The sequence below is a fragment of the Hylobates moloch genome, unplaced genomic scaffold (assembly GCF_009828535.3).
Source record: "Hylobates moloch isolate HMO894 unplaced genomic scaffold, HMol_V3 SCAFFOLD_18, whole genome shotgun sequence".
In the NCBI taxonomy this organism is placed as follows: domain Eukaryota; kingdom Metazoa; phylum Chordata; class Mammalia; order Primates; family Hylobatidae; genus Hylobates; species Hylobates moloch.
Genome location: NW_026652293.1, coordinates 9,640,669 through 9,654,881, shown reverse-complemented (window position 1 = coordinate 9,654,881; position 14,213 = coordinate 9,640,669). Strand labels below are relative to the sequence as shown.

General features: G+C 52.3%; 1 protein-coding gene across 1 annotated transcript; it reads right to left on the bottom strand.

Annotated features, from left to right (window-relative positions):
• Positions 1–2,414: 2,414 nt before the first annotated feature.
• REN (renin) lies at positions 2,415–13,920 on the bottom strand. The gene is made up of 10 exons (XM_032136938.2): positions 13,779–13,920; positions 9,609–9,759; positions 8,906–9,029; positions 8,166–8,284; positions 7,004–7,200; positions 4,967–4,975; positions 4,280–4,399; positions 3,773–3,914; positions 3,415–3,513; positions 2,415–2,773 (listed from the first exon to the last, which is right to left on the bottom strand). Exons 1-10 carry the CDS (start codon positions 13,874–13,876, stop codon positions 2,612–2,614), a joined length of 1,221 nt encoding a protein of 406 aa, XP_031992829.1. The 5' UTR covers positions 13,877–13,920; the 3' UTR covers positions 2,415–2,611.
• Between the last annotated feature and the right edge of the window lie 293 nt (positions 13,921–14,213).

Sequence of the window (14,213 nt, the reverse complement as noted above, 5' to 3'; positions counted from 1 at the left end):
CGAGAAATGGCTCTGCAGGGGCGGCCCCTGCTGCATCTCAAAGGTCCTTCCCTGCAGAGAGCCCCCCCTACCCAGGCAACCTCCCATCCCCGACATAAACACACTGCATGAAGAGGGGACATTGGGTGATAGCGTTGGGGTGAGAGTGTGCCAGTTCAGCAGACTGCGCTGTCCCCTGGCAGGCCACTGAACAGCCAGGTCTTTGGAGTGTTTGGGCACATCCTGGGCAGGACTTGGGGCAAGACTGAGTTAAAGCCTCCCTCCCATCCTGAGCGTGTGAATGGAGCCAGGTAGTAGGCAAGCGGTGTACCCGAGTCCAGTGCTTTGCTGGGCATTCGGGGTGTGAAGTGGACAGACCTTCGCCCGTCCTAGGGAGGAGAGCTAAAGGCCTGGCGCAGCTAAGGGCCAAAGCAAGGCGTGGTGATGGCTGGGGGTGGGAAGGAAGGGGAAGGGGTGGGAAGGAAGGGGAAGGGGTGACAAGGTGTCCCTGGGCAGGTTGCTGTGGGGAGGAGACATGGAGAGCGGCCAGGCCAGCTCAGGGGGCAAGTCCGTCTACTAGCCAGATTCTCCTTTGGTCATTCTCTGCCACCTCCTGAGCAGGGCTCTGTTGGCTGCCAGCCCTATTTGTTGTAGTGAGGCCTCAGGGATCTCACTAGTCACTATCTCTCACTGCCCCACCCAGAAAAGCGCCTTCAGTGAAGGGGCCCTTTCCTATTTTTCCCAGTTACCCCTTTGGCCTATCCTGGAACCTCTCAACCGTGAGACTCCTATGCTTACTGCTGTCCAGAATCCAGCTCTGCCTAGCAGAACTTCTTCAGTGATTGAAATGTTCGATATCTGCTGTCCAATGCAGTGACCATTAGCCACGTTGATTTTATTAAAAAAAAAATTTTTTTTGAGACAGAATTTAGCTCATGTTGCCCAGGCTGCTGCAGTGCAATGGTGCGATCTCTGCTCACCACAACCTCTACCTCCTGGGTTCAAGCGATTCTCCTGCCTCAGCCTCCTGAGTAGCTGGGATTACAGGCATGTGCCACCACGCCCAGCTAATTTTGTATTTTTATTTTTAGTAGAGAAGGGGGTTTCTTCATGTTGGTCAGGCTGGTCTTGAACTCCTGACTTCAGGTGATCCACCCTCCTCGGCCTCCCAAAGTGCTGGGATTACAGGCGTGAGCCACCGCGCCCAGCCGATTTTATTCAATTTTAATTAATTTTAATTTTAGTGTAAATAGCCACATGTGCTTACCATATTGGACAGTGAAGGAGATAATGGGGGGTTGTGCCTGCCTTCCTAAGGTCCTGGAGCTCCAGGATGGAGCTGGAAAAGACACTGGCCTCCAACACTTCCTTTGCAGTGAGGAAGTACAGCTATGCAGGACAAGGGAACATGGAGAATCAGTGGGAGTCCAGCGTCCTGAAGCCCAGGCTCCGGCTCTTGGTGCTGCGCAGGGACTCTTGCAGATGGCTCCCAGAGGTACTGAGGGCCTGGTTGGGCCATTCAGTGCCTCACGACTTTCTGTCAAAAGAGAGGTGAGCAACTATGGTGAAGAGGGATGGCTTCAGTGGCTCCAGGTGGATGCTAATTTCTCATTCCCCAAGTTACATGTGCCCTGAAGACAGCCCAAGGAGTGAGAGTGGGAGAAGAGACTTCAGCCTGACGAGTCCCGGGTGGATGGGATGGAGGACAGCAGTGTGTGTGTGCACCTGTGTGCTTGTGCACGTGGCCCTGTACCAGCGTGCATGAAGCACTGTACTTATGACAGTACCAACTGCTTATGATAAGGTGGAAACCCCCAGGACCCAAGTCAGACGGGCTGGGTTCCAGTCTTGATTCTTCACTATTTTTCAATATTCTTCACTACTTGATTTTTGACCGAGTAATCTTGGGCAAGGCCTTCCATTCTCTGGGCCTCAGTTTCCCCACCTGCAAAGTGGAAGTATTGCCTGGATCTCTGGTGTTCTATGATTTTAGGTGGTAGTGCCTTAGAATGCCTGTGTAAATGGCTACATGGGGCAGGGCGGGGGCATCTGCAGTGGATAAGGAGAGCTGAGGGGAGTTTTGCAACCGGACAAGAGACAGGGCTGACTAGCTCAGCAGAGCAGAGTCTGAACTCAGAGCTGGCTTCTGTGAGCTGGGAGAACTTTCTGACCCACAGTCTACTGCCATAGCATTAGCCTTGGTCCCTGAGGGACTATAGGGAGCTTGGTTCTGGCTCTCTTCAGACTTCCCACCCGAGGTTGTGTAAACAGCTCCACCTGAGTCCTGTTGATGGCAGATGGATGGCATCATCCCTGCACGCAAGAACCTGTGCGCGAGGCGAATGTGTAGCTTATCCATGTCACATTCCTGTCCACACATGATCACGCAGCCCCTCCCTCCATTCTAAACCCTAGTGAACCCAGATGCAACAGGCTGTGAACATGAAGTCTTTATTCTGTTTGTCCTCAAAGCAGGGAGGGGCTGGTGCAGGGGTCAGGGCACGCATCCAGCCAGAGCTCCACATCCAGTGTCTCCATGTGAGGGCATAAGCCCAGGCAGAGGGGCATCTCAGAAAGTGTTCCAGCTCTGGGCCAGGTGTGAAGGCAGGGCCTGCCTGGGTGGCAGAGGACCTCAGCGGGCCAAGGCGAAGCCAATGCGGTTGTTACGCCGATCAAACTCTGTGTAGAACTTTCGGATGAAGGTGGCGCCCAGGGCCCAGGTGGGTCCAGTGGGTGGCGGGATATCCATGGCGTGGATGGCCAGTGTGCACAGCTTTTTACTACTGTAGGATTCCTGGCAGGAAGGGGGAGAGTTTCTCCATACCCAGCACATGAGCATTCTCCTTTCACCTTGCCTGACCCCAGCAACTGTCTTCAGCAACATTCCCCCTCTCGCCCCCATCTCTCCCCTAGCCACACTGGGCCTCCCTCACATCTTGGCCATTTTGCCCCATCGTGGACTGCACCACTCCTGTGTTTAGCCCCTGTGCTAGATCCCAGGCAAACAATGCATCAGGCACCGTGCTTCCTTCAGGAGCTTACAGTTTCCCTTAGCTTCTGATCCGAGACAAGTTATTCAACTTCTCTAAGCCTATTGATGATGAAGAGAGGATAAGAACATAGGAGCATAGGATTATTGGGAGTATTTGATGAGAAAATGGAGATGAAGGAACAGGCACAGTGATGCCCAAACATGGCCACACATTGGAATCATCTGGGGAAACTGAGCCCCAGGTGCCACTTCTAGAGGTTCTGATTTAATAGGTATGGGATGTGGCCCAGGTACCAGGATTTTTCGAAGCTCTCCAAGTGACATGCACAGCCAAGTTTGAGAACTACGGTTCTAACATGATCTGTGCATTGTAATCTGTCCCCCTTTGAGGGTCTCTGTCCAGCTTTTCTCCCTGCCACCGAGGGGGCCGATTCGAACCTCACCTGAAATACATAGTCCGCGCTGGTGAGCGTGTATTCTTTGCCTCCCAGGTGGAAAGAGATGTCGGGGAGTGTAGGGCCCTCGTTGCACTTCACGACATACTGGGGTGGGGGGCAAAGGGAGCTTCCTTGAGTATGGAAGACATCTCAGCAGACAAGGAGTCCTGTGCTGGTGGCCTGGCCTCTCTGCTGGAGAGGGCTAGGCACAGTGCCCTGCTCCGTGGCTGACCAGCCACATGTGTGGAGAGTGCGAGGTGAACAAGCGAAGGCCTGAGATGGCCTCATTTGCCTGGGGGATTTGTGAGCCGATACCAGGTGGCGCTCCCCCCATCCACACCACCTTCCCTCTTTGGCTTCTTACATCAAACAGCCTCTTCTTGGCTCCCAAGGCCTCCATGAGCTTCTCTATGGAGCTGGTAGAACCTGAGATGTAGGATGCACCGGTGTCCACCAATGCCAGGCAGCCATCTTCACAGAGCAAGGTGGATGACCCCACAGACACCCTGGGGGAGGCCACAGTCAGTCAGACAGACAGACAGACAGACAGACAGAAGGCTGATGGGGCACCTCCAGGCTGCATGTCCTTCCTGAGTGTGGGGGGGGGGGGGGGTGGAGGCCACGCTGGTGGCCTGTTGAGGCAGTGAGTAGAGGAGGGAAGGTACTGTCGCCCTCCACCGCTTCTCCCCAGGCCCCTTCCTTCTGTGTTCCCCAGCCTGGACAGAGCAGGCAGAGAGCAAATGGTGGCTGTGCTTAAGAAGTGGCTGCATTTGGAAAGAGGGCAGGATGGTAATGCTGTCTTTCCCCACCCTCCCCAACCCCAGTGACAGCAGCACTTTTTGGAGCCCGGGGAGGGTTGAGGATTTCTGACCCCTTCATTTGAATCTGCCAGACACCAGTCTTGATGAGGTTGACGTAGTGGAAATTCCCTTCGTAATGCTGGGGGTCGCTGCCTCCCAGCACAATCTGTCCTCCCAGCGATTGGGAATTCCTAGAGGAAAGATCAGAAGCTCTTGGAAACCCATGACCTCCAGGACCCAGCAACTCAGGCAATCGGGAAGGTTGCACAAGGGTGCAGGGCAGGGCAGGACAGAGGGCTCTAGGGCAGAGGAATGTGGGACAGACAGCCAGGCTCGGAGCTGTTGTTGGGAAGCATGCAGAACATACTGCTTCTCTGCCTTTCTTCCCCTCCCCAAGACCAACCAGAGATTCTTCCAGGGTAGTCCAGCTGTTCCCCAAAAAGCATCCCCAGAGAGGTCACAGAAAAGGCGCAGGTACAAGGACAGTGAGTGGATGTGAGCAAGACACAAATGGACACCCCTCACCCTTGGGTTGCTGCTGATTGAGCAGGTGCATGGGAGGGGACTCTGGGGAGGCTGTTGGGTATGGGGTGGGCAGGGGGCATGGAGAGAGCAGGAAGGAGAGACAGAGAACTTCGGCATCTAGCGGAGGCTGGGCTTGCTGATGTGAGTTTTGGGCCGGTGGCATGTATAATTCTAGGTCAGGTGCTCAGGGAGTACTGGAAGGTCACAGCCATGTGGGGTTTTTTTCTCCTTACTCGGAATCTCTGCAGAGAAAGAGAGACAGCAGAAAGGAAGCTTCATTTCATGCCAGGCTCATCAGCCCTGCTGATCGGCAGGGTGGGTGTTATGTACTCTCTTTGCCCTTCAGGCAATGGAGTCACCAAGAGGCAAAGTCACTTGCCTGAAGTTACCCAGTCCATGAGTGAACAAGTCGGGGACTGGAGCCAGGCTCCTGGTGCCCCGCCTGGAGCTGATTCCCCTCACCTTCCTTTCCTCCTCACTGCACTTGGCTCAGGGACTACTGTAGGCCTAGCCTCCAGGGCATGCATGTGTGTGTGATGTGTTTTTCCAGAATTCATACTAGAATTCACACATGCACATGTGTGCACGGGTGTGTAGGTGTGCATATGTTATTTTGTGCAACTGCAAACTACTTGTGTTTTTATACATTCAGAATATATGTGTACATGCTAGCACAAATTCCCTCCTGCCTCTCTCTCCACACTTCAGGATCTCTCTGGATGTTCCCTCCTTCGCATCCCAAGATAAAAGAAGAGGCCAGCCCTCTCCTCTGCAAAGCCCGGCTTCTTCCTGTCTGCTGGAACCTCATCTCTTTTATGGCCTCCAAACTCCAGTGCCCCCATTTAGCTCCTCTTCTTTCCATATTTTTAATCTCTTTCTTTCCATTGGCTTCTTCCTCCACCTACAGGCATCACTCGAGCTTCCTCTAGCATTTAAAAACACCCACCCTTCCTCTCCTGCTTCTGGATCTCACCCCCCACTCCACCCCCCATTCCCTTCTCTGTTGAATGTCCTAGGGCAGCCTACATCTCATGACCTCCACTTCCTGACACCCACATCGTCCACCTCTTAACTTCTTGCCATCTGGCCTTGCCCCCACCTCCTCTAGAACAGCTCTTCTAAAGACCACCCCTGACTGCAGAGCCGCCAATTGGCCTTTCCTCGAGGCCTCCCTTTCTATCACCGAACCGGAGGCTCCTCTCCATTTTACTGTGAGATTTCTGTGAACTCTGATCCTCTCCTCTATTCTTTTTGCCACTGGCCTCATGTTCTTACCCTTGTGACTTTTTTTTTTTTTTTTTTTTTTTTTTTGAGACTGGATCTCACTCTGTTGCCTTAGCTGGAGTGCAGTGGCACAATCACTGCTCACTGAAGCCTTAACTCCTGGGCTCAAGCGATCCTCTCACTTTGGCCTCCCAAAGTGCTGGGATTACAGGCATGAGCCACTGCACCCAGCCCCTTTTGCCTCCAGCTCTCTCGTCTCCAACTCGTGCCATCTTTCTAAGCCCAGCAGTTTGGAGTAGAGCCCAACCCTGCTCAAGAGCTTCCCCAAGGCTGGCTGAGCTGCATATAAACTCAGCCTAGAATTGAAAAGCATCCATGGTTTTCAGCACCACACTTGCTGCCTGCCTGTGAGACTCTTTATGTTGGAATATGTCTTGTCTTCCCTATTAGCCTGTAAGCTCTATGTGGGTAGGGGAGTACGGATTCTGCCTTGTTCACTGTGTTCACTGCTGCACCCCCAGAGCCTACCACAGTGCTTGGCACATAGCATTTACTGAACTGATGAGTGAGCAAACGAATGAAGGATCTAATGGATGACTGAAGATGGCTGTCTCTGTGTGGGAGGAGCCATGGCCCTAACAGGCAGGGCTACAGGTCACAGTAATCCCTTATTTCCCATCACGCCCACCTTGCATCTCCTCTTGCTCCAGAGTGGCACTGTCTGTTAGAACGTCCTGCCATGCTGGGAATGTTCTCTATCCGCACTGTCATAAGACCGTAGTTACTAGCCACCGTGGCTGCCAGGCATTTGACATGTGGCTAGTGCAACTAACAGCCACCAGTTGAATGCTTAATTGATGCTTAATTGTATTTAATTAATTTAAATTTCAATAGTACCTTCCATATTGGCTAGTACAGCTCTAGATATTGATTGGCTGTCACCTAATTACAAACACTTTACAATTCTGGCCCAGACTCTCCTTCCACTCCCCAGCACTTCTCCCCTCCTCTCCCCCCACCTCAGCCCCTGGAGTCCCAGTCCCCACCTGTTGTAGTAGAAAGAGAAGACGTCCTCTTTTAGCACCCCTTGGGAGATGATGTTGTCGAAGATAGGGGTGACCCTGCCAATGGCCTGTTCAATGAAGCCCATGCCCACAACCCCATCAAACTCGGCCAGCATGAAGGGTAAGGCAGGCATCTCCGTGACCTCTCCAAACATCTGTGTCACCGTGATTCCACCCACCTGTGGGAGGAAGGACCAGAGGAGACCAAGCCCACTGCCCCCTCCTTGGTTGGAGTCTGGTCTGGGCTTCCACACTAGGGATCCCAGGGGCACACATGCCCCAGGGTACAAAAATCAGGGTAAGAGTATTTCCTCAACCCTGCACCCACACACTCTGTGCCAATACACATCTCTGCTGCGGAGCCCAGAGAGAGCTGGAGTTGACCAGGGATCGGACAGCAGAGGCTGAGAGGGTGGTCCTACCAAGCAGCAAAAGAAAAGCTGCCAAGAACTCCTCCCCCTCCCCAGTGGCCCGGCTTTCATGCCCGGCAGGACTGGGTCTTGGCCCCCACCCTTATCATGGGCAAAGGGTTTCTTCAACACAGCCAAGCTTGCCCTTCTCCCTCCTTTATATCTGAGTTCACAGAAAAAGGAAGGGAGGCAGGAATCACCCTGATTTCCTGTCAGGTGCCATGTGTGCCCCTCCCCTAATTCTGATGGAGCAGGGCCTGAGAAACTCCAGGATGAGGAAAGGGTCAGACATGGGCCACATGAAAAAGAAAAGCAGGCCTTGACCTGAATCCCAGAGTCAACCTCAACTGTGACCTTAAAACCTAGGCCTGACCCTAAAACTCAGCCTGACCCTGACCCTGGATTTCAGTCTAGGGTGTAGCCCAGTCAGAGCTGGTGAACTTGGACAAGTTACTTGACTGCAGCCATGGGGCTCAGGACAAGCCCTACATGCAAGTTAGATGCAAAAACATCCATAAACCACCCAACGGTGAGCCTGTAGCCCAGGGTTGCTCCCCCATAGGTACTGCTGCTTTGCAGCAACGGCCAGATGTGGCAGAGTAGGGTGTTCCTCAGCTCCCCAGGCTCCAAGTGGGCTGCAGTGTGCCTCCCCGCAGGTGTGGGCCCTGGAGGGTCAGGAGAGGCCTGGGGACAGAAGGGGTCGGGGGCAGATGACCTAGGGCGGCCCAACTTACAGTGATGATATCCTGGCTGAGAAAGCCACTGACTGTCCCTGTTGAATAGTGGAGGGTGAGTTCCGTTCCATTGTGCTTGTAGCTGGAGGAATCCGAAGCATCAAAGAGCTTGTGATACACTGGCAGGGGGACAGAGGCTCAGGTTTGTCCAAGAGTGGCCCAGACAGGGGGACTCAGAGGCAGGGTGCATTGTGGGTATGGCTGGTTAGCTTAGGTGCAGGGATGAGTGGCCCTAGGGTCAGGGGACTTGGAATATGTGCTTCATCAATTAAGGACTGGGTTTCTTGGGCCCTCCTAATGTGCCCATACCTCGAGAATTTTGTCCTAAATGAAGGAATTTAAAGTAATCACTAACACTGATAACACCAGAGAAGATGCCAGGCACAGGGTAAGTGCCTAGTAAGAGGTTGTTGATTAAGACTAGGGACGGAAGAGTTCCGAGTGCCTGGGATGGGTTTGAGAATTCAGTCCTGTCTCAATCTCGGGAAGACTGGGAAGTGGACTTCTGGGTGCTCAGGGGTTCTTGGACCTTTTTTTTTTTTTTTTTTTTAAACCTTGGTGGCTATATCAGAAAAATGGGAGACATCTTCCTCTCTCCCCTAAGTGTCAGTGGGCACGGAGGCGGAGAGGAAGCCACTCCCTTGGTGGCAAGAGGGATGGGAGCTGGGTGTTGGGCAGGATTGCTCATGCGCAGTAGGGCAGGGGGATGGGGGAGAGGCACTGTGGGTCTTAGGTCTCACCACAGGCGGTGTAGAGACGGCTGCACTTGGAGGAGGGCACCCAAACGTTGGACGAACCAGTGTCAAAGACGACTTTGAAGGTCTGGGGTGGGGTGCCGATGCCAATCTCGCCATAGTACTGGGTCTGTGGGGGTAAAAAGAGAGGGCTGGAGGGGCTCAGGGGACCTTGGGTCTTGGGGTCTTGCTTGGCTTCACTCTTGGCTCTCAGTGTGGTCCTATAGCCTCTCGGGGTTTCCATTTTCCTGCAGGAACTGGTAGGAGGCTTAGCATCGCCCCATGGCATCCCAGAAAGTGGGAGCCTCAGTAAGACAAGAGGGCAAAATCAAAACATTGAGAATGAAGCAGGAAGCAAACTTGACCCTTGAGGATCCACTGGGGCAGGAAGCCGTCAGGCTGTGCTGGGCCAGGTCACAGAAACCCCCACCTGAGTCACACACCCCTTCCCACCCACCTGTGACACCTGGCTTGAGGCCTGGGCTGAGTTTCAAACCTAACTCTGCCCCTGAATGGCCCCTGGGTGGCTTCCTGTCTTCCGTGCTCAGGCTTTCCAGCTGGAAAATGGGAATTTTCTAGGGTGATCATGTGCTCCTCAACGCCTTCGTCAAACACAGCATGGAAAGGGTGAGTCTTGCGGCAAAGAAAGCCCTAGGTCCATGAGGGAAAGGAGACAGGGAGGGAGCGAGGGGCTGAGCCAGGCACTCACGTCCATGTAGTTGGTGAGAATCACGGAGGAGGTGGTGTTGCCAAGGCTCAGCCTCTTCATGGGCTGGCTCCACTCGGGACCAAGCCTGGCCATGTCCACACCTCGTTCCTTCAGACTTTCTCGGATTGAGGGCATTCTCTTGAGGAAGATCCTGGCCCAGGGTGGAGGAAGCAAAAATAGAAAAGTGCTGTACCTCCACCACAGTGGTAGAGTCCCTGAGGCCAAACTCCTGCTTTTAGTACAACCACCTTTAACGTTAGCCCGGCCACCTGGAAATCACCTCTGTCCCTGAGAGCCTCTGGAGCATTTATAAGAGTTACTTCTTATCAAGAGTCAATTTAGAGGAGTCAGCTGCCGGGGGATTAAATAACCCTGAAGTGACTTCCTTCTGTTGCCTAATTTTGATTAGATAAGGCTGTTTCTTGGTCCGTTCATTCATTTATTCCGTAATCACCTGCTGAACAACTACATTGTGCCTCATTGTGCTGGAAAACTGGAGCTAGAAAGATAATGATCATGACTGCCTTTAAGGAACTCCAGCTGGTGGGAGGACAGACAGGAAACAGGCACAGACATTCCCTCTGAAGAGATTAATGCCAGCTAGTGCCCCCGTCAAAACTAGGGGCTGGCGGGGAGACAGTGCCATGGGAGGCCTCTAGGTGGCAGCAGATGCCCACAGCAGCTGCGAGGTCTCCAGGATACCAGGGGACAGGCACCCAGCCAGGGCTGTGGTGGAGTGGACCCCCTGAGCTGGGTTGGGCCTAGAGAGATACCAGCATCTTCAGAGCACCATGCACCTCGTCCTTGGAGAGATGTGTCCCAGTCCCTTGGCTTCTTGTCCAGATGTTTTCCCATCACCTTTGAGAGGCAGAATTAAAGAGACCTAGGAAACCGACTTTACTGAGCCGCTACTGAAAGCACACCAACAAGCTAGCTGCCATGCATTTCATAGGTGAGAAAAATGAAGGCTCACAGGGAAGAAGGTGACTCAGAAGTGTTGAAGCAGGGATTCAGAGCATGCGTCTGGCCCTATTTCCCATATAGGGTCCCCTGGGTCCCGACATAAAGGCTGCCAAAGCCTAGAAGAAGATGTCCCTAGCTGTTCACGGGAAGATCCCAGGATGGAAGCCCAAGTTGACTGTGCAATAGACTTTCCCATACACACGGAGATTCCCTCTTTCTTCTACTTTGTTCTCAGCGGCTAGTCCTCCTCTACTTACACTACCCTTTCCTTCCTACATTCTTCTTGCGTCCCATGCATTCTACTTACCCCCATTTTGCCCATGAACATGAATGCAACTTTTATGCCTATCAGCATGGTATTGTAATGGAAATGATTTGTTATCTTCCTATCACAGATTACTGTTACCAAAATATTTTCACAATCATTATTTTGTTTGCTCTCATAAGGTGGATGATTTTATTACTCCCACTTTACAGATGGGAAAATGGAGGGTGAGAAGTTTGACCCCAAAGAGGTTACATTTCCCACTATTTACTCACAACAGCCTATGCTTTGGACTTTTACTTTTTGCCATTTCCTTTTCAGAAAATCCTTTCCTTCTCCCCTTCATTTTCCCCCTAATTCTTTAGTCCTCCAAGGCCCAACATGTACCCCCACCTCCAGGAAGCTTGCCCCAAGGCCTCCAGCCCACACTGGCCTCACCTTCCCTTGGGCCTCTGCTCTGTTTTTCCTTGGGTCTCACAGCCCACACTGTGCACCTTGTGGAACTGGTGCCGTACAGTGGTGAAGACAGTGGTTGCAGGGGACATGCCGAATCCCCTTACCACCTGTGTGATTCTAAGAAAGCTACCTAACCTCTCTGGGCCTCTTCTAAGTCTCCATTAACCCCTCTCTAAAAATGGACCTAATGGTAGTACCTACCTCAGAGTCACTGTGCAGATGAAACCATGCAGCCACTGCTCAATAAATGTAAATTGTGAGTGTGTATATGTACATGTTCACCTTGAGAATGGAGCTCATTCATTCAGCTGTCCCAAGTGCATCGCATGGTGCTCTGCACATAGCAGGTAGCAAAATTCCTACAATTCTGTTTCAAAAGCTGGCTTCCCCCTCCACCCCTTGTCCAATTCCATTCTTTTTCTCTTTTGGATAACAGCAGGGGAAGATGTTTTTACTTTCCTCTACCTTTATCCTGGGGTGCAGCTGCTTTGAAGCACCCATCTTCTTACCCAGTGCTCACAACCCAGCAATTACTCTCTGAGAGCCTCAGAGCAAGGGAAAGCAGTTTTGGAAGCAAAAGGCCCAGTGTGTGTTGAGCCTTAGCCTCTTACATATCACCTCCCTGAGCCTCAGTGTCCTCATCTGCAAAGTGGGAATGCTGAGTTGTTGGGGGCATGACTTGAGATGAGACATGTGAAAAGATCCCGTGACACCCTAAGCATTTTATAGGCTTAGCAAGTATTACCATTATTAAAATGTGCCTTCTTACCTTCAGGACTGCTGGTCACATCTGCGGTCCCCAGATTGAAAACGCCCTTCTCTGTGAAGCCTTTTCTCAAATGCTGTCTCTTCCCCTTCTTCAGTCTTTTTTTTTTTTTTCTTTTTTAGATAAGGTCTGGCTCTATCACCCAGGCTAGAGTGCAGTGGCTCAGTCTCTGCTCACTGCAGCCTCCACCTTCCAGACTGAAGTGATGCTCCCACCTCAGCCTCCCGAGTAGCTGGGACTACAGATTTGCACCACCACACCTAGCTAATTTTTGTATTTGTAGAGACAAGGTTTCGCCATGTTGCCTAGGCTGGTCTTGAACTCGTGAGCTCAAGCGATTTGCCCTTCTCAGCCTCTCAAAGTGCTGGAATTACAAGCATGAGCCGCGTGCCCAGCTTCCTTCTACAGTCTTAATGAATCACTTTTTCCCCACAGGGCCTGGCACCTAGAGGATGCTAGGGTTTTCTCCTTCTAGTTGTGGGCTACCTAAAGCCTTGCTTTTTTCTCTTTTTTTTTTAGACAGAGTTTTGCTCTTGTTGCCCAGGCTGGAGTGCAATGGCGCCATCTCGGCTCTCCGCCTCCCAGGTTCAAGCGATTCTCCTGCCTCAGCCTCCCAAGTAGCTGGGATTACAGGCGTGTGCCACCACGCCTGGTTAATTTTGTATTTTTAGTAGAGACAGGGTTTCTCCATGTTGGTCAGGCTGGTCTTGAACTCTCGACCTCAGGTGATCTGCCCGCCTCGGCCTCCCAAAGTGTGGGATTACAGGCATGAGCCACTGCTCCCGGCCAAGCCTTGCTTTTGATATTTGTAAGAATCCATCCTGTAGTACTAACAGTAGCTGGGCTCTTACAACGTGCCCAGCTTTCTATGCATTATCTCCTTAAATCCCCAAAGCAGCCCCATCAAGTAGGTACTGTTATTATCATACCTGTTTAAAATGATAAACTGAGACTTGGAGAGATTAAATAACTTGCCCATGATTCCAGACCTAGTTTGTTCTGCTAGTGAAGCAAAATTTAAATGAAGGCAATCTAACTCTATAAGCCTTGCATTTAACCACGGTATCACGCTGCTTCCCTGGTAGAGTTAACTGTACCCATGCCCCGACCCCCCTCTTTTTTTTTTTTTTTTTTTGAGATGGAGTCTTGTTCTGTCACTCAGGCTGGAGTGCAGTGGCACGATCTTGGCTCAGCAACCTCCGCCTCCCGGGCTCAAACAATTCTCCTGCCTCAGCCTCCCAAGTAGCTGGGGATTACAAGTGGCTGCCACCACATCTGGCTAATTTTTGTATTTTTATTAGAGACGGGGTTTCCCCACGTTGGCCAGGCTGGTCTCAAACTCCTGACCTCAAGTGATCCACCTCGGCCTCCCAAAGTGCTGGGATGACAGGCAGGAGCCACCGCACCCAACCACCCATGCCGTTCTTAATATTCAGGCTGTGAGCCCCTCAAGGGCAAGGGGCATCTCCTAATATTTCTGAGTTCTCTACAGTGCTTAGTTAGCATGGTGCTCTGGGCAGGAAGCAAAAGACACAGCTTCTAGACCTGACTACTAGTGTCATTTATTGGGCAAGTCACTCGACCTCTCTGAACAGGTCCATACCTCCCTGTCCAGCTGACGGTAAGGACTGAATGACACTGCATATGGAAAAGCCAGGGTGTTGGGAAGGTGGGAACCCTGCACCCCTCCCACCCCTTCTCTGCCTGAGTTACCAATTACCGTTTAAAGGTGGTGGTGTCTGTCGGGAGACCGAAGGTGCAGGAGCCCCAGAGCAGCAGCAGCAGTCCCCAGCGAGGCATTCTTCTCCATCCGTCCATGCTACCCTCAGTCTGGGGCTCTCACTGAGATCCACTGAGGTTCTGTGGCTCCCTTAGCCCTTCCCCTTTTATACACTCCATGCATGGGGTGATTGCAATTCTGCTCTGCCCTGATTTATTACCCTGGGGCAGATGGCAGGGCAGTCAGCAATAAATCTCACTGTGGGACAGAGCTAGGTGGGTGAAGGGTACCCAGGTTTCCGGATGTGGAGCAGAGGGGCCAGAGGAAGGAGAGCTGTGGGAAAGCAATCTTGTGTCCAGTGACGCTAGCGGCCCTCTATCTGGCTTGGCCCTGTGACCCCTGGAGCAGGCAGAGGCTGATGAGAAACAGCACTGC

What these genes read in the sequence shown, in the direction of transcription:
- REN (XM_032136938.2), bottom strand. Translation starts at nt 13,876, where the DNA reads ATGGACGGATGGAGAAGAATGCCTCGCTGGGGACTGCTGCTGCTGCTC. An exon ending in TTCTCACCAACTACATGGAC is followed by an intron (nt 9,030 to 9,608) that starts GTGAGTGCCTGG and finishes TTACCCCCACAG; the next exon opens with ACCCAGTACTATGGCGAGAT. An exon ending in CCGTCTCTACACCGCCTGTG is followed by an intron (nt 8,285 to 8,905) that starts GTGAGACCTAAG and finishes TCCCCCTGCCAG; the next exon opens with TGTATCACAAGCTCTTTGAT.